Source organism: Balaenoptera physalus (assembly GCF_965194825.1).
Source record: "Balaenoptera physalus genome assembly, chromosome: X".
In the NCBI taxonomy this organism is placed as follows: domain Eukaryota; kingdom Metazoa; phylum Chordata; class Mammalia; order Artiodactyla; family Balaenopteridae; genus Balaenoptera; species Balaenoptera physalus.
The window spans coordinates 101,466,672-101,487,421 of NC_138903.1; the positions used below are offsets into that span (position 1 = coordinate 101,466,672).

The 20,750-nt window shown below is 34.4% G+C and overlaps 1 protein-coding gene and 1 pseudogene across 2 annotated transcripts in view; one reads left to right on the forward strand and one right to left on the reverse strand.

The window, feature by feature from the left end:
* Nucleotides 1–20,750, reverse strand: part of LOC309652066 (mitogen-activated protein kinase 6 pseudogene) — a 52,735-nt pseudogene that overhangs the window by 7,140 nt on the left and 24,845 nt on the right. The window lies entirely within an intron of this gene.
* The window catches only part of HTR2C (5-hydroxytryptamine receptor 2C), a 55,622-nt gene continuing 38,204 nt past the window's right edge, over nt 3,333–20,750 (forward strand). The window contains exon 1 of the mRNA XM_082445584.1: nt 3,333–9,394. Coding sequence (XP_082301710.1) covers nt 9,163–9,394 — 232 coding nt within the window. The 5' untranslated portion in view covers nt 3,333–9,162. The remainder of the gene's footprint in view (nt 9,395–20,750) is intronic.

Sequence of the window (20,750 nt, forward strand, 5' to 3'; positions counted from 1 at the left end):
TAGGAAACACCAAGAACAGGGCTGAGCCCTTCAAAAACATGGGATAAGGAATAAAATAGTAAAGCAAAATCCAGCTTTACTGGATTTTATGGGCTAGACTCTTCTACTTCTGGATTCTCTAGGGAGGATAATCTCAGAATAAAAATAAGTCCATATATTTATTGGACTAATTTATTTATTAAATAAAATATATTTAAATGGAATAAATATAGCTTTATTAAAAATACACTGTCATACTTACTTTCTCAATTTTCTCCGTAGACTGAAAATTTCACTGTGGACCTGTATATGGAAATTACTGATCTATAGGAGATGCTGCTGATAATCAATTCTGTCAATAGCATCAACCTGAGTGACAGCCTAGGATGCCATTGAGTTTTCCAGACTTTAAGCTAGAGTCCACGATAACCTGGCCATCTCAAAAGACTTTGGAGTTCTAAAAAGGCTTTATTCACTATGCATTCAAATCTGGGTTAAGTTTCCAGTAAACTGCCCTGGCTTTGGCAGTCTTCAAAGAGTGCAAGTGGGCCAATGTTAGGCTAAGGAAAAGGCTGACTCAGCTTTGGGGATTCAGAGCTCTTGTATCCTTTTTATTTTATTATTTTATTTTATTTTATTTTGTTTTATTTTATTTTATTCTCAGCAGCACACTCTCCACTGAAATTCTGGCCTCGGTGCATGGTTCAGGAAATTTGTGATTTCATGTCTAAGGACCCCAAAATCCCATAAAATTTATGGGCAAACCATTGTTTATAATTATAATTCCCTTATACCTGTCTATGGAGTCTATAGAGGTATTCCTTCTTTCATCACTGATATTGATAATTTGTGTCTTCTAGTTTTATTTTTCTCTCTCAGTCTGTCTGGAAGTTTATCAATTTTATCAATCTTTTCAAATAACCAACATTTCATTTCATTGAATTTTGCCTGTTATTGTCTTTCCTCAATTTCATTGATTTCTGCTTTTGTATTTATTACCTCCTTTCTTCTGATACTTTGGATTTAATTTTTACCCTTCTTTGTCCATTTAATATGGAAGCTTAGATCATGGATCTGAGATATTTTTTCTTTTCCAAAATAAACCATTAATGTTAGTAATTTCCCTCTGAGTACTGCTTTAACACCGTCACACAAATTTTGATGTTTTAATTTTCATTTAGTTCAAATTATTTTCTAAGTTAATTTATCTTCCTTTTTGAAACATGGATTGTGTAGACCTGTGTTAGTTGCCAGATGCTTTGACTTTTTCAAGATATCTTTTTGTTACTGATTTTTAGGTTAATTCTGTTATGGTCAGAGAATATACATTGTATGATATCAATTATTTTAATTCCTCAAGATTTAATTTATGGCTCAGGATATGTTGTTTCCCAATCGATTTCCATGAGCTCTTGAAAAGAATGTGTATACTCCTATTGTTGGGTAGAGTGTTTTGTAAATGCCAATTTGTTGTAGTTTGTTTAGTGCTGTTCAGTTCTTTCATATCATTGGTAATTTTCTGTCTACTTGTTATGTTAACTACTGAGGAAAAGATGTTGAAATCTCAAAGTATAATTGTGATTGTACTTTTTTTCCCCTAGGGAATGCACACTTTATTGATAGAGCTATAAAAAAATGTTAAGTTACTGGTTACTGTAAATGTCAGGACTGTGGTTAATTTTGGGGAGAGAAGGGTTTACAATTGGGTCAGAGCACATGGAAGGGCTTCTAAGGTGGCTGGAAAAGTGCTATTTCCTTTTTTGGTAAAAGATACATATCATAAAATTCATCATGTTAACCATTTTTAAGCATACAGTTCAGTAACATTAAGTATATTCACACTGTTGTGAAGCCATTACCACTATCCATTTCCGGAATTTATCATTCCAAACTGAAACTCTGTACCCATTAAACAATAACTCCTCTTGCTCCCTTCCCCCAGCCCCTGGTAACTACCATTCTACTTTCTGTCTCTGTGAATTTGACTATTTTACGAACCTTATATAAGTGGAGTCATCATTCTGTGTCTGGCTTATTTCACTAAGAATAATGTCTTCAAGGTTCCTCCATGTTGTAGTATGTATCCTAATTTCATTCTTTTGAAGATGAAACAATGTTCCACTGTACATATATGTGTGTGTGTGTGTGTGGTGTGTGTGTGTGTATATATATATACATATATATATATAGTGATTGTACTTTTGTTTTCTTTCTTTTCTTTTTTTTTTTTTTTTGCTTCATGAAATTTGAATCTCTGTTATTAGGTGCATAAATCTTTACTATGGTTATATTCCCTTGAGGAATTGACACTTTTATCACTATAAAATGGTTTCTGTTATCCCTAGTAATATTCTTTGATCTGAAATTTACTTTGTCTAATATTAATATAGCAACTCCAGCATTCTTTGATTAGTGTTTGCATAGTTTATCTTTTTCCATTCTCTTACTATATATCTATCTACATTATATTTAAACTTGTAGGTTTCTTATAGACAGCATATAGTATTATTGTTCTTCTTTTTAATCCAATGTGGCTATCTCTTTAAATTGATACAAATTACACCTTATACCATTTACATTTAATGCAATTATTAATTTGTTTGTAATTATGTCTGCTATTTTATTATTTTCTATTTATCCCTTCACTTTTTCATTCCTTTTTTTCTATTTCTGAATAATTTGGTGGGTTCCGCATTTCATTTTAGTATTCCATTTTTATTGATCTGTTGAATTTTTACTATATTTCTCTGTACAATTTTTTAGTGATTGCCTCTTAGATTGACATATACATACCTAATCTGTCAAAATTTCCTTATAATTAGTATTTTATTCACTTCAAGTGAATATAAAAAACTTACAACCATATAGTCCCCTTGGCCCTCCCCCTTTCTGTTTTAATTGCAATATGGAGTACATCTATATACATTGAGAACCTTCAGATGATTTTATAATTTTTCTTTTTGACAGTCACATATATTTTAAAGATTTAAGAAAAGAAAAATAATTATTATATTTTCCCAGATTGTTTACCATTTCTGTTGTTCCTCACTTATTCTTTCTTTTTAGAACAGGAAACTTCATTTTTTATTAATTTTTATTGGAGTATAGTTGCTTTACAATGTTGTGTTAGTTTCTACTGTACAGCAAAGTGAATCAGTTATACGTATACATATATCCCCTCTTATTTAGATTTCCTTCCCATTAAGGTCACCACAGAGCACTGAGTAGAGTTCCCTGTGCTATACAGTAGGTTCTCATTAGTCATCTATTTTATTCATAGTAGTGTATATATGTCAGTCCCAATCTCCCAATTCATCCCATCCCCCCTTCTCCCCTTGGTATCCAAAACCATTTGGGTTTTGCAGAACTTCTTAAATCTGTAAATTTATTTTTCATCAAATATGGAATATTTTAGTTATTTCTTCAAATAGTTTTTTTCTGTATCAATCTCTCCTCTCCTCAGATTTCAATGGCACAAATGTTAGACGCATACATACGTCCCATAGGTCCCTACTATGTTCATTTATTTTTAATTTTTTCTCATTCTTGTTCAGTTTGGATAATTTCTATTGATCTGCATTCAGTTTTAATGACTCTTCATCTACCATATCCATTCTTCTATTGAGCCCACCTGGTGATTTTTTTCTTTCAGATTTTTTCTGCAGCTCTAAACTTCTCATTTGGTTCTTTTCATAAGTTCTATTTCTTATTTGAGAAGTCCTCTTTCTGTTAATTTCAACAACATCCACCCTTCCTTCACTGAGTATGGTTATAGTAGCTTCTTCAAGGGCGTTGTAAAGACTGTCCTGTCCAATTTTTAAATTTAATGTAATTGAAATGTATTTAATGCATTACTGTTTACAATAATTGCTTTTGGTTTTTGTAAGTTATCAAATTTAAGGGGATTCCCTTTATCTCTATATAGTTAAAGTTTTAGTTAGGAATGGCTCCTGTATTTTATCAAGTGATTCTTAAAAATCTATTAAAAGATCATAAAAGTTCTTTACAGATTTTAATATAAGGGATTATATTGGCAGATTTTTATGATATTAAATTACCATTGCAGTCCTGGAATAAGTTTTGTTTTACTGTAATGTATTTTTCATTCATTTTACTCTTTGCTGGATTCGATTTGTGAATATTTTGTTCGTAATTTTGAATCTATATCAATGAATGTTATTTGTCTCTAGTCTTATTTTTTCAGTATTTTGTAAGTTTTGATATTGACACTGTATTATTTTATGAAATGAATTAGAGAATTTTTAAAACTTTTTTGTGGTTATTCATCTTTTCATATATGTTAACTTAAAGACATCAATTATAACTTCTTTATTTCCATTCTAGCTTTGGGATTGCTTTACAGTCCAACATTTCCACATTCCTTAATTATATTATCAGAATATTGGAAAATTATTATTTTTTCTGTGATGGGATTATAATCTGCAGGGTGGTGATATTCCTTTATACACTTAACAAATATTTATTGAGTGCCTACTTTGTGCAAGGCAAGGCTTGTCTCCATTATTTCATAGAAATAAAGCCCTTGTATTTTTTCATTTGCACAAATGAACTGAAATTTTACAGTGTCTATTTTTCAGTCTTTGCCATTATTGTCAATATTGGTGGGGATGCCTGTGATTTTTGGAGTTACTAAGGCTGATGTAATCTTTGAATGAATAAATGAATGACTGAATGTAGGAAAATGTCTTATGAAACACTACACAATTTTTACCTCTGGAAACAAGATTTAATCTCATTCAACTAATTGACCTCCCCCATGGAAATTATGCTATATGGCCTTTTTGCTATGCAACCTCCACAAAACTTTTCACATATTTCTTGTCTGGAATGTGCCTGATCACATAAATTTATCTAAAGAAAATACACTTTAATTCCATTGAGACAACTTGAAAAATCCATTTGTCTTCTTAAAAAGACAAATATGAAAACTAAATTTTCACTGAAATTCTAAATATTTTGAATTAACAGGTCTGTAGTGAAATCCAGGAAGGAATATATTTAATAAGAATCTTAGGGGATAATTGTGATCAGCCATAATTGTACGTCTTGTATGTTTGGAAGTAGACTTCTTGAAAACCCTGTACAAGGAATATTGTCCTCTATTATAAAAGCAATTGAATTTATTATTCAATAAGAAATAGTGTATGGTGATAGGAGGTACCTTAGTGTTCAGGAAAAAGTGTCAGATTTGGAGCAAAATTCTTTACTCACACTGTAGACTTGAACAAGTCTGAAACTTTGAGACACATTTTCCTCACACTGTAGGATAACAGAACTGACACTGCAGAATTTTTTGTGTTTTATGGAATATAACTAAAAATGAAGTACCTAACTAACACTGTGTTTGGTATATGACAGGTACTGTACAATAGCTATTGCCATTTTTGCCATTATTAAATATGTAACTGCTGAGAACTGACCAGATAGTGTATTGACTTTGCAGAGTGGATATGTATCCTCATGAGGCTATATATTGGCATATGGTGAAGTTGGGTTTAGAGTGAGGTTATGATCTGTTGAGGGGGGTATATTCTTTTATAAATTTAACAAATATTTATTTAGTGCCTACTTTGTGCCATGCATTGACCTAAGCATTATGAATAAAACAGTAGAAAAATAAAACAGATAACAATACTGACCCAATGCATCTTATATTCCAGTGGTTATGGCAGCAAAATTTTCCACATAATGGCAGTCAGGTAATACTTGTGTATTTGAAACACAATTTGAAAAATAATTTTTGCAAGTCAAACAGTTCAAGAATACCCAAACCCTCAACACAATCAGCTTCTGGGTGGATACAATCTGAGGAGGTTACAAGATAATGATGAACAGAAATGAACATTCATAAACATTTTTGTTTAGAAGAATTTTTAGTAATGTCTTTGATTTCTTTGTTGTGCTCCTTGAATTCCAATGGTTGTTAGTTACACCTCTGGTATTACCAAGTATTGAACCAACCTTCCTGCAGATAAAAACTATCAACTCTAAACATAATACAAAAACAACTGTCTAAAGGTACTGGAGAAAAACCTAAAACAGAAAGATTCTGGAGGGTCTCAAGACTTGGAAGAAGAGAACAGCACTGCTTGAGTTTCCAAATTTCATGACTTACAGTCGAAGAGGAAGATGCAGTCTATGTCAGGTCAAGTGCCTAAACCTCCAAAAAATCTGCAGTTATTGTAGCCCAAAGAAACTGAGGACAGAGTTTGAGGAAATCTCAAAGCTGAAAGTCGAGGGAGCATATAGGAAAGGGTAGAGATAGAGGGAACCATAGATTCCTCTCTGAGGAACCATAAACTCAGCTTGAATCTCTAGCTGACCTCTGAACCACACATGTCTGGGGCAAAATCAAATTTCCTGAGTTGCCAAATTATAAAATTCAAAATATTCAAGTTTCATCAAAGGTAAGAGGAATGCAAAGAAACTAGAACGTATGGCCCATTCACAGGAAAAAAAAAATTAATAGAAAATGATCCTGAGGAAGCCTAGGCATTAGAATTACTAGACAAAGACTTTAAATCAACTCTCTCAAAAATGCTCAGATAGCCAAAGGAAACCATAGACAAAGAACTAAAGGAAACCAGGAGAATTTTGTCTCAACAAATCAAGAATAGCAATAAAGGGATATAAATTATAAAAAGAAATCAAATAGAAATTTGGGGGATGAGAAGTACAAAAATTCAATTAAAAATTTACTAGACCAATTCAACTGCAGAATTGAGCAGAAAGAAGGAAGAATTAAGGAACTTGGAGATAGGTCAATTTAGATTATCCAGTTTGAGGAGAAGAAAGAGAAAAAAATGAAGAAAAATGAACAGCACCTGAGAGACACAAGACACTCTCAAGTTTACTAAGCTCAATGAATGCTAAGCATATATTACTCCAAGAGATCCACACCAAGACATTATGGTCAAAATTACAAAGGATCTTTAACAAAATTAATAATGAATTCTCTTTAGAAACCACGGAGGCCAGAAGGCCGTGGGATGACATATTTAAAGTGCTCAACAGCAACAGCAACAACAACAATTCTGTCAACCAAGAATTCTGTATATGGCAAAACTCTAAACTATCCTTCAAAAAATGGAGAAATTGAGATTTAAGGCACAATAAAGTCAATAAAGTTGATAAACCTTTAGCTAGAAATACTAAGAAAAAAAGAGAGAGAAGACACAAATTTCTAAAATTATAAATGAAAGTGGGGAAGGGCATTATTACTGACCTTACAGAAATTAAAAGGATTATAAAAGAATAAATGAACAATTGTACTCCAACAAACCACATAACCTAAATAAAATGGACAAATTCCTAAAAACGTGCAAGCTACTAAAAGTGACTCCAGGTACTTCCCTGGTGGTGCAGTGGTTAAGAATCCACCTGCCAATACAGGGGACTCGGGTTCAAGCCCTGGTCCAGGAAGATCCCACATGCCGCGGAGCAGCTAAACCCATGCGCCACAACTACTGAGCCTGTGCTCTAGAGCCCATGAGCCACAACTACTGAGCCTGCGTGCCACAACTACTGAAGTTCACGTGCCAAAGCCCATGCTCCACAATGAAGAGTAGCCCCCACTCGCTGCAACTAGAGAAAGCCTGTGCGCAGCAATGAAGACCCAACACAGCCAAAATAAATAAATTAAATAAATTAATTTATTTTTTTTAAAAAGTGACTCAAGAAGAAATAAAGACTCTGATTAGACTTTATAACAAGTAAAGACATTGCATCAGTAATCAAAAAACCTTCCAACAAGACAAGTCCTGGACCAGATGGCTTCACTGGTCAAATTTTATCAATTATTTAAAGAAGAACTAATACCAATACTTTTCAAACTCCTACAAAATAAAAGATTAGGGAACATTTGTAACTCATTCTATGAGACCAGCATTATCCAGATACCAAAGCCAGATAATGACATCACAGGAAAAGACAATTATAGACCAATATCACTTATGAATATAGATGTAAAAATCTTCAACAAAATACTAGCAAACTAAATTCAGCATCATATTATACACTGTGACCAAGTGTGACTTATCCCAAGAATGAAAGGTTGTTCAGCATATAAAAAATCAATTAATGTAATGCATCACATTAACAGAATGAAGGTAAGAAAACCACGCGATCATCTCAATTGATGTAGAAAAGCATTTAACAAAATCTCTCTCTCTTTCATCATTAAAAACACACAACATACTAGGAATAAAAGGAGACTTCCTCAACATGATAAAAGGCATTTATGAAAAACCCACAGCTTGCATATCCTACTCAATAATGAAATAATGAAAGATTATTCTTTAAGATCAGGAGAAAGACAAGATATCTGCTTTCACTACTTATACTCAACATTGCACTGGAAATTCTATCTATAGAAATCAAGTGAAGGAAAATAAAAGGCAGAGGAAAATTGGAAAAGAAAAAATAAAATTACCTCTCTTTGCAGATGACGTGATCTTACATATGGAATATCCTAAAGAACCCACACACAAAAATATAGATTTAATAAATGAATTCAGCAGAGTTGAAGGATTCAAGATTAATACATGAAAATTAGGTACAGTTCTAAACAAGAGCAATGAGCAATCCATAAAGGAAATTAAGAAAATTTCATTTATGAGAGCATGCAAAAAAATTTCAACTGATAAGAGCATCGGCCATAGAAAAGAATGAAGTACTGATAGAAGCTACAAAATGGATGAACCTCAAAAAGAAAGAAGCCAGACACAAAAGGTCGCCTATTGTATGATTCCATTTATATAAAATAACCAGATTAGCTAAATTCAAGAGACAAAAAGCAGATAAGAAATTGTCAGGGGCTGGGGGGGGGGGCGGCGAAAATGGAGAATGACTGCCTAATGGGTAGTGGTTTCCTTTTGCAATGATGAAATGTTTTGGAACTAGAAAGAGTTGATGGTTGCATAATGTTGTGAATGGATTAAATGCCTCTAGATTGTACACTTTAAAGTGATTAATTTTATAATATGTAAATTTTACCTCAATAAAAAATAATGTATGTAACACTGAATGCATTATCATCATCGTCATATCATTACTATGGAAAACAATGTTTACCAAATTTCACTTTCTTTTATAAACTTAGATTATGAGAAGAAAAACTAAGTAGACTAAATTTAAAACTACAGTTGGTATAATTTACATAATATGTTCTTGTCTTCTCTCTGTTCTCTTTCAGATTATGTCTGGCCATTACCGAGATATTTGTGCCCCGTCTGGATTTCTTTAGATGTTTTATTTTCTACAGCGTCCATCATGCACCTCTGCGCTATTTCGCTGGATCGGTATGTAGCAATACGTAATCCTATTGAGCATAGCCGTTTCAATTCACGGACTAAGGCCATCATGAAGATTGCTATTGTTTGGGCAATTTCTTTAGGTAATTAACTTTCTTGGCCAGTAGAATTGCAGCGGCTATGCTCAATACTTTCGGATTATGTACTGTGAACAACGTACAGACGTCGACTGGTAACATTTGCGTTTAATCGGGATTCTTCTATTTAATAATTATTCTTAACCTATTTATCTGATATTTAGGTTAACAATAATGTAAGAAATGTAAACTATATAAATATGCAAATGTAAAGTTTCCATTTATCCTGCTAAATTATTTTATGTGTCAAAAATGCCAATGAATTCTGCAACACAGACACATAACCTTTGAGATAATTAAAACTATTTGAAGATGACAAAGATATATGGTAAAATCTACATTTTTAAAATGCAGCTTTTAAATCTTAGAAGAGATCAATCTATCCCAGAATATTAATCTTAATATTTTTATTCTAATTCTATATCTTCAGTGGAAAAATTTATAGTGCAATACGAATCTTCACAAAGTAAACATGTCAAAATTTATGCTGTTAATCAACCTAAAATATACTATTTCCCCTTCGTTTTTAAATATCTCCTTGAATTCTGGTTATACAGAAACAAAAACATCTATTGGTTTCTTTAAAGATTTGGGGGAGGTTAAAGGGAGAGAAATGATCATCTTACTGCTTTTATTTAAAATACTCATGCTCAACAATACTAATATTCAAGTCACAAAATTTAACCAATTGGAATATAAGGAATTTTACAATCCACTTTTTCCTTTTTTTTCTCCTCCAGTTGGAACTTACATTTAGTGTCTCATTAAATAATCCCTCTTCAAAGTTATGTTTCTGTAAAAGATTCTGATAAACTTTACAAGATCAAGATGTCTTTACTGATATCATCTAAAGATTTTGGCTGAGGGGTCCAAGATATCTCAGAGCTGGTGTTGGCCTACTGGTGGATGGGGATTTGTCCCAGGGGGTTCCAAGGTTGGTATCAGTCTGCTGGTGGGCAAGGCCAGGGCCTAGAGTGTCCAAGTGCTAGTGCTGACTCAGTGGTGTGTGGAACTGGGCCCTGGGCTCCCTGGATGGAGGACCCAAGGTATCCCAAAGCTAGTGTCAGCCAGCTGCAGGTGGGGATGGATCCAGGGGCTGCTGGCTGAGGAACCCAAGGTGTCCCACAGCTAGAGATGGCCTATTGCTGTTTAGGACCAGGGACTGGGGGGTCCTAGGGAAGGTGTCTGTCCGCTGGTGGGTGAAGCCATATCCTGGGGCTAGTGCCAGCCCACTGGCAATTAGAGATATGTCCTGGGGTCTCTGGCTACAGCACCCACGGGTCCTAGAGCTATTGTCAGACTACTGGTGGGTGGGCCCATTTTCTGACACAGCTGGCCAAAGGGTCCAGGGTGTCCTGAAGCTTGTGTCGGCTCACTGGTGAGTGGGGCCTGATCCCAGGGCAGCTGGCTATGGAGCTCATGGTGTCTTAGAGCTGGTACCAGCCTGCTGGTGGGTGGGCTGGGTTCTGCCACACCAGGCTTCAGGATTATAGTGGTCCCGGGGCTGGTGTCTGGGACCCAGAATCCTGGGGCAGCTGACAGCCCACTGGTGGGTCAGGCTGGTCCCAAGACTAGAGCCAGCTTGCTTGTGGGCTGAGCTGGGACCCAGGGTGTCCTGGGGCTTATGCTTGTTCACTAGTGAGCAGAGCTGGGTCCTGGATTCTCTGGCTAGAGGGTCCTGGGGGTCCCAGATCTAGTGCCTGTGTACTGGTGTGTTAGGCCAGGTCCTGGGACCTCTGGTGGACAAGGCCATGTCCAAGGGTGGCTGTGGGCTCAGGGGGTCTTAAAGCAGCCTGCCTATTGGTGGGTGGGGGCTGTATCCCCACTCAGCTAGTTGCTTGGCCTGAGGCATCCCAGTACTGGTGGGCATGGGCCTGCTGGGTCCCAAGACAAATAAGCTACATGGAGGGTTCCAAAATGGTTCTTGCCAGCATCAGTGTCCACATGGTAGAACGTGATAGAGCTCTCAAAAATGGCTGCCGCCAGTACCTATTTCACCAGGGTGAGCTCCTGTTGCCTCCTGCCTCTTCAAGAGACTCCTCAAGATCAGCATGTGGGTCTGACCCAGACTAGTTTCAAATTACTGCTTCTGCCCTGGGTCCAAAAGAGTGTGAGATTTTGTGTGCGCCCTTTAGGAGTGGAGTCTTTGTTTCCCACAGCCTTCTGGATCTCCCAAAAGTAAGCCCTGCTGGCCTTCAAAGCCAAATGATCTGGGGGCTCATTTTCCTGGTGCAGGACCCCTGGGCTGGGGAGCACAATGTGGTGATCAGACCCCTCATTCCTTTGGGAAAACCTCTGCAATTGTAATTATTCTCCTATTTATAGGTCTTGACTATACCATGACTCCACCCCTCCTCCCATTGTGGTTCCTTATTTATACCTTTAGTTGTAGAAGATCTTTTCTGGTGGATTTCAGTATTTCCCATCAATAGTTGCTCTGTAAACAGTTGTAATTTTGGTGTGCCTGTGAGAGGAGGTGAGCTCAGGGACTTCTTACTCCTCCATCTTTATACTGTATTTATTGAAAAAATCCACATATAAGTGGACCCACACAGTTCAAACTCATGTTGTTCAAGAGTCAACTTTATTTAGTTAAGGATTTCTGCATCTATATTCATTAGGGCCTGTAGTATTATTGGCCTGTAGTTTTCTTTTATGTAGTGTCCTTATATGGCTTTGATATCAGGGTAATGCCGACCCCATAACATGAGTTTGGAAGTGTTCTTTCCTCTTCAATTTTTTTGGAACAGTTTGAGAAGGATTGGCCTTACTTTGTAAAATGTTTGGTAGAATTAACCAATGAAACCATCTGGTACTGGACTTTTCTTTGTTGAGAAGTTTTTTTTATTACTGCTTCAATCACCTTACTCATTATTGGTCTGTTCAGATTTTCTATTTTTTCATGATTTATCTTGGTAGGTTGTATGAATCTAGGTTATCTAATTTGTTGGCATATAAATTCTATTCAATTCTATTCTGTTAATCTACAAGACTTTCCTTATTTCAGTACTACACAATCTTAATTACTGTAGTTTTGTAGTATATTTTGAAATGTGGAAGTGTGAGTGCTCCAAATTTGTTCTCCTTGCTCAATATTGTTTTGGCTACTGGGTTCCTTGCAACTCCCTATGAATTTTTTAAGCAGTTTCTCAGTTTTGAAAAATAAGACTTCTAGGATTTTGATAAGTAAGCATTGAATTTGTAGATCAGTTAATACAGTATTGTCATCTTAACAATGTTAAGTCTTCCAATCCATAAACATGAGATATCTTTACATGTATTTAGATATTTTTAAATTTCTTTCAAAAATTTTTTGCAGTTTTCATTGTACAAGTCTTGCACTTCTTTTGTCAAAGTTATTTCTAAATGTTTTATTATTTTTTGATGCTATTGAAATTTGAATTGTTTTATTTCATTTATAGATTGTCCATTGCTATTATATACTACTACAATTGATTCTTTTATATTACTCTTGTAGCCTGAAGACTTGCTAAACTTGCTTCCTAGTACAAGATCATGTAATCTTCAAATAAAGATGGTTTTACTTCTTTCTTTAAAATCTAGATATCTTTTAATTTCTTTTTCTTGCCTAAATTCTCTGCTTAAAACCTCCAGTACAAAGTTGGATAGAAGTGGTAAAAGCAAACTTGTTTGTTCTGATCTTAGGAGGAACTCTTTCAGTCTTTCATAATGAAGTAAGATGTTAGCTGTAGGTGTTTTACAGATGTCCTCTATGAGGTTGAGGAATTTCCCTTCTACTTTTTGTATGGTCACTATTTTGGTATAAAAACACATTGGATTTTGTCCTTTATTCTATTAATATCACATTACATTGATCGATTTTCACATGCTGATACAACCTTGCATTCTTTGGATAAATTCCCCTGGGTCTTGATGTATACACATTTTTATATGTTGCTGGATTTGGTTGGCTAGTATGTTGTTGAGGATTTTTGTACTTATATTAAGAAAAGGTACTGGTCTGTGGTTTTTCTTTTTATATGACGTCTTTGTCTATTTTTTGGTATCAGGAGTAATACTAGCCTCATAAAATGAGATGGGAAATATTCTTTCTTTTTCTATTTTTTGGAAGAGTTTTTGAATGATTGGTGTTAATTCTTTAGATATTTGATAGAATTCACCAGTGAAGCCATTTGGGCCTGAGCAGTACTTAGTGGAGTTTTTTAATGTCAAATGGAATCTCTTCACTTGTAACAGGTCTATTCAGATTTTCTTTTTCTTTGTGAATTAGTCTTCACAGCTTGTGTATTTTTTAAAATTCATGTATTTCCATACAAATTGTAAATTTTTTGTTCTAATTCTGTGAAAAATGCCATTGGTAATTTGATAGGTATTGCATTGAATCTGTAGATTGCTTTGGGTAGTATAGTCATTTTGACAATTTTGATTCTTCCAATCCAAGAACGTGGTATATCTCTGCATCGACCCCAAATAGCCAAAGCAATCTTGAGAAAGAAAAATGGAGCTGGAGGAATCAGGCTCCCTGACTTCAGACTATACTACAAATCTACAGTAATCAAAACAGCATGGTATTGGCAGAAAAACAGACATACGGGTCAATGGAACAGAATAGAGTCCAGAAATAAACCCACACACCTATGGTCAACTAATCTATGACAAAGAAGGTAAGAATATACAATGGAGAAAAGACAGTCTCTTCAATAAGTGGTGCTGGGAAAACTGGAGAGCTACATGTAAAAGAATGAAATTAGAACATTCTGTAACACCATACACAAAAATAAACTCAAAATGGATTAAAAGCCTAACTGTAAGGCCAGATACTATAAAACTCTTAGCATAGGCAGAACACTCTCTGACATAAATTGCAGCAATATCTTTTTTGATCCATCTCCTAAAGAAAATAAAATCAAAAGTAAATAAATGAGACCTAATTAAACTTAAAAGCTTTTGCACAGAAAAGGAAACTGTAAACAAAACAAAAACACAACCCATAGAATGGGAGAGGATATTTGCAAATGAAGCGACCGACAAGGGATTAATGTCCAAAATATACAAATAGCTCATGCAGCTCAATATCAAAAACACAAACAACCCAGTCCAAAAATGGGTGGAAGATCTAAATAGACATTTCTCCAATAAAGACATACAGGTGGCCAAAAAGTACATGAAAAGATGCTCAACATCACTAATTATTAGAGAAATGCAAATCAAAACTACAATGAAGTATCATGTTACACCAGTCAGACTGGCCATCATAAAAAAATCTAAAAACAATAAATGCTGGAGAGGGTGTTGAGAAAAGGGAACCTTCCTACACTGTTGGTGGGAATGTAAATTGGTACAACCATTATGGAGAACAGTATGGAGGTTCCCTAAAATACAAAAAATAGAGCTACAATATGATCCAGCAATCCCACTCTTGGGCATATATCCAGAGAAAACTATAATTCAAAAGGATACATGCACCCCAATGTTCATCACAGCACTATTTACAATAGCCAAGACATGGAAGCAACCTAAATGTCCATTGGCAGAGGAGTGGATAAAGAAGATGTGGTACATATATACAATGGAAAATTACTCAGCCATAAAAAAGAATGAAATAATGCCATTTGCAGCAACATGGCTGGACCTAGAGATTATCTTACTGAGTGAAGTAAGTCAGAGAAAGACAAATATCATATGATATCGCTTATACGTGGATTCTAAAAAAAATGGTACAAATGTACTTATTTACAAAACAGAAATAGAGTCACAGATGTAGAAAACAAACTTATGGTTATGAGGGGGGAAGGGGGGGAGGGATAAATTGGGAGATTGGGATTGATATATACACACCAATATATATAAAATAAATAACAAATAAGGACTTACTGTACAGCACAGGGAATTCTACTCAGTACTCTGTAATGATCTATATGGGAAAAGAATCTAAAAAAGAGTGGCTATATGTATATGTATAACTGATTCACTTTGCTGTACACCTGAAACTAACACAACATTGTAAATCAAATATACTCCAATAAAAATTACTTTAAAAATTCATGTAGATTTTCTGATTAGTTGGCATGCAGTTATTCATAGTATTTCCCTATAATCCATTTTATTTCTGTCATGTATCCTCTTCTATTCATGTTTTTAGTAATTTGCATCATCGCTCTTTATTCTGGTAAGTCTAGTTAAAGTTTTATCAATGTTGGAAATTTTCCCCCCAAAATCAACTTTTGTTGTTTTTTATTTCATCCTGGAAGACTCCCTATAGTATTTCTTTTTCCTTTTATAAGTTTATTTATTTATTTATTTTTGGCTGTGTTGGGTCTTCATTGCTGCGTGTGGGCTTTCTCTAGTTGCGGCAAGCGGGGGTACTCTTCGCTGCGGTGTGTGGGCTTCTTATTGCGGTGGCTTCTCTTGTTGCAGAGCACAGGCTCTAGGCACAGGAGCTTCAGTAGTTGTGGCATGTGGGCTCAGTAGTTGTGGCTCACGGGCTCTAGAGCGCAGGTTCACTTGTTGTGGTGCATGGGCTTAGTTGCTCCGTGGCATGTGGGATCGTCCCTGACCAGGGTTCGAACCCATGTCCCCTGCATTGGCAGGTGGATTCTTAACCACTGCACCACCAGGGAAGTGCTGTTATAATATTCCTTGTAGGGCACATTTGCTAGCAACAAATTCTTAGCTTTTGTTTACTGGAAACATTTAACTTCTCTTTCATTTTTAAAGAGTAGCTTTGCTGGACATAATATTATTGGTTAATAATATTTTTATTCCATGACTTTGAATATGTCATCCCAATGCCTCCTGGCCTCCATGGTTTCTGGTGAGAAATCAGTAAAACTTAGGGATTCCTCATCTGTGATGCGTTGCTTCTCTTTTGCTGCTTTCAAGATTCTCTTTGCCTTTGGATTTTATTTGATTACTCAATCACCTCAGGGTCTCTTTTATTAACTCTTTCATTTTCTGATCAGTAGTTGCTGCTTCTATGTTCTTTGCATATCTAGTACTTTTAATTGTATGCCCAGTATTGTGGGTATTATGTTATAAAAGTCCTTGATTTTGTCATCTTTCTCTCGTAAGTGTTAAATTTTATTCTAACTGAAAGTTAAATTATCAGCATATCACCTGTATACTGTATTAGATTCCTAGCGCATAGCCTTACTTCAGTCTCAACTAAAGGCCCTGAGTATTTTACAAAGACGGTCCACTATGCGTATACGATCTCTAAAATCTCAGATTTGCTTTCCAGCCTTCCAGTGTCTGTTATATGCTAGGACCCCAAGAGGCTTACCTAGGTCATTTGCATCTCAGGAGTTGGCCAAAATCATGAGAAGAAATTTTATGCAAGTTTTAGAGAATCCCCTGTGTGTCTGTCCATTCTCTCCTGGCATAACACCCAAATTTGTCTCCATTCAGCTCTGAAATGTTATTTATGTCTCAACTTCCCAGCAAAAGTGCTACACTTTGACTGGGCTCTATTTCCTTAAAACATAGTTTCAAAATTGCTCATCAGGAGGAAGCTCGTGTGAATGGGAGCTCAAACATGGGCTTTCTGTCTCTTAAAGATTGTAGCTTTGCACTTTAGCTTATCCAGTAAATAGAAACAACTGTACAATGTATTTGGTGCAGCCTTGTTTTTTTCCTTTTTGTTGCCAAGATATAATTTACATACAATAAAATGTACAGATTTTTATGTATAGTGATTGATGAGTAAGAAAAAATGATAATTTCTATGTAACCATCAGAAAAAAACAAGATTTAAAGTAATTCTACCACTCAATAATTGTCCCCATTCACTTTCCAGGCAATACACCAATGGGACAACCATTGTTCTTATCTTTATTACTAATATTTAGTTTTAACTTTCCCAGATATTCAAATAAATGAAAATAAACATTGCATTCTTTTATGTGTCTATCATCGTTTTTCAATATAGTGATTTTGAGATACATCCATTTTGTTGCACTTATCATTAACTTGCTCTTTTTTATTGCTAAGTAAATATCATCACATGAATATACTACCAGTTGTTTATTCAATTATCTCCAGATGGATATTTACATTCTTTTCAGTTTGGGACTATTAGGAATAAAATTGGTATGAGAATTATTTTTCAAAGTCTATTTTAGGTTCTCTGTTTTTATTTCTCTTGGGTAAATACTTAGGAATGGAATTGCTGGGTCAAAACAAAGTTGTAGGTTTATCTTTATTTAAAATAAATAAACAAACAAACTACCAAACCAGTTTTCAAAGTGGCAGTACTATTCTGTATTCCCACCAGCAACATACGTGAGTTCTAGTTGATCCATGATTTCATTGCCACTTGGTAATGCCAGTTTTTATTATTTTTTTAGCTAATTGTAGACTTACAGAAAAGCTGCAGAATAGCACAGAGAGTCCCCTTACATCCCTCATCCTACTTCACTGAATATTAACATTTTGTATACCCATAATACAATGACCAAAAACAGGAAATCAACATGTCATACAGTATTATTAACTAAAGTACAGATTTTGTTCAAATTTCACAACATTTTCTGCTAGTGTCCATTATTTGTTTTCATACCTTATTCAGGATTCCACATTATATTTAGTTGCATTGAGCAGCTTCAGCTGCATCCAACAAATTCTGATAAATTCTCTTTTCATTTTTATTCGGTTCCAAATATTTTCTAATTTTCCTTGTTATGGCTTCTTAGATACACCCATCATATAAAAGTGGACATTTAATTTCCAAATATATGGGGGTTTTTAAGTATCTTTTGATATTAATTTCTCATTTAAATGCTTTCTTCTCTGCAATCACCCTCTGTGTTTTTTTCAGTCTTTTAACTTTATTGAGGCTTTCAATAGTTAAGTCAAAGATCTCTCTTGGTAAATGTCACATTGCACTTGAAAATATGTGGGTTATTTCCAAATACATTTTGATAGTGATTTCTAACAAAATTCCACAGTAATAACAGAACAGACTCTGTATGATTTCAATACCTTTAGACCATGAAATTTTTGCGTCTTGTTTTATGTCTCTGGATATGTTCCAGTGTGTCCTGGTTTATAGTCTATAGGTGCTTGAATAGAATTTGTATCTTGCTGTTGTGTGAAAGTTGTATAAATCTTAATTATGTTGAATTGGTTCATAGTGCTTTTCAGGTCTACTATATCCTTCTACTTTTCTGTCTATTCATCCTATTAATTTTTGAGAGTTTGATATTGAATCTCCAAATAAAAATCTTAATTTATCTACTTCTCCTTTCAATTCTGTTGATTTTGCTTCATGTATTTTGGAACTGTGTTATTAGGTGCATATATATTTTAAAATTATTATATCATCCTGCTATATTAACCCATTTTTAGTTATGCAATCTCCCTCTTTGCCTCTAATACTAATCATACTATTAAGTATATGTTATCTGAAATTAATATGTACTATAGTGTTTTATGCATATCATTTCATGTAGTATATATTTCAATTCTTTACTTTCAACCTATATGTATGTTCATAATCAAAATATACCTCATGTTAGCAGCAAAGAATTTAGTCTCTGTTTTCTTTTTAAAACTTTTTATTCAATCTGATTACCTTTAACTTTTGATTAGAGGGTTTAGTCAATTTACATTTAATGTGATTATTGATATTGTTTTTGACATTTGTTTTCTATTCATCTTTTATCTTTATTGTTGCTCCATTCCACCTTTCCTGTTTACTTTTTTCTTATCATGATATAGTTAATATACCTAAAATTTACCATTTTAATTGTACAACTCAATAGTTTTTAGTGTATTCACAAGGTTGACCAACCATCACCATTATTTAATTATAGAGCATCTTCATGACACCAAAAAAAAAGTATTTAAAAGAGTCATTCCCCAATCCTCTCTCCCCAGACCTTAGACATCACTAATTTACTTTTTACTTCTATGGATTGGCCTACTCTGGACATTTTCTATGAATAGAGTCATACAATATGTGACCTTCTCTATCTGCCTTCTTTCAAATATCATGTTTTTCAATTCTTCCTTGTTGTAGCATACATTAGTACTTCATTTACCTTTTTCCTTTCTTTGTTAGTTTTTAGCAGTTGATTGAGAAATAATTCAGATATAACTCACCTAGTTAAAGTATACAATTCAATGGTTTTTAATATTTCATAGATGTGTGCAACCATCACCTCTGTTAGTTTTAAAACATTTTTGTCACCACAAAAAAAAAAACCTTGTAAGTATCACCACCCCTACCTACCCATCCCCCATGCCTAGGCAAGAACTAATCAATTACCTGTCTCTATAGGTGTGCCTACTCTGGCAATAGATGGGATATCATGTAGTTATGATCATATAATATGTGGTCTTATGTGATTGGCTTTTTCACTCAGTAATCTTTTAAGTGTGAATAAGATTCTGTTGTATGTATATACCACCACTTATTTTTTCACTCTTCCGCTGATGGGCATTTGGGTTATTTCCAGTCTTTTTAAATCATGAATAATGCTGCTGTGAACATTCATGGAGCAATTTTTCTTTGAACACCTGTTTTCAATTCTCTTGCATATATAACTAAGGAATTCCTTGATCATATTGTAACTGCTGAATTATTTCCAAAGCTGATGCACCATTTTAAATTCCCATCAACCTTATTGGAGGATTCCAACTTCTTCACATTGTTACCTACATTTTTTGCTGTTTATATATATGATTATACCTGTCCTAGTATGTATAAAGTGGTATCTCATTGTGATTTTGATTTGCATTTCCTTAATAGCTAATGATGATGAGCATATTTTCATGTACATATTGGTCATTTGTATATCTTCTTCGGAAAGATACATATTCATATCATTTGCCCAATTTAATTGGGTTATCTATCTGTTACTATTGAATTGTAAGCATTTTCATATGTTCTGGATGAAAGACACACAGAAGACATATGACTTCTAAGTATTTCTACCATTGTGTGAGTTGTCCTTTCACTTTCTTGATGGCATCATTTGCAGTACAAAAGTTTTTAATTTTGATGAAGTTCAATTTATCTATTTTTCTCTTGTTGCTTGTGCTCTTAGTGTCACATTTAGTAAAACATTCTTAATGCTAGAATTATAAGGGTGTATCCCTATGTTTTCTTCTAAAAGTTGTATAATTTTTACCTCTTACATTTAGGTCTTTGATTCATTTTGAGTTAATTTTTGTAAATGGTGAAAGGTAAGGATCCAACTTCCTCCTTTTGCATGTTGACATCAGTTATCCCAGCACCATTTAAAAAGACTATTCTTTCCCCCATCGAATGGTTGTCTTAGTTTTTACAGGCTATTGTAACAAAATACCATAAACTAAGTGGCTTATAAACAAAAAAATATTTATTTCTCACAGTTCTGGAGGCTGGGAAGTCCAAGAT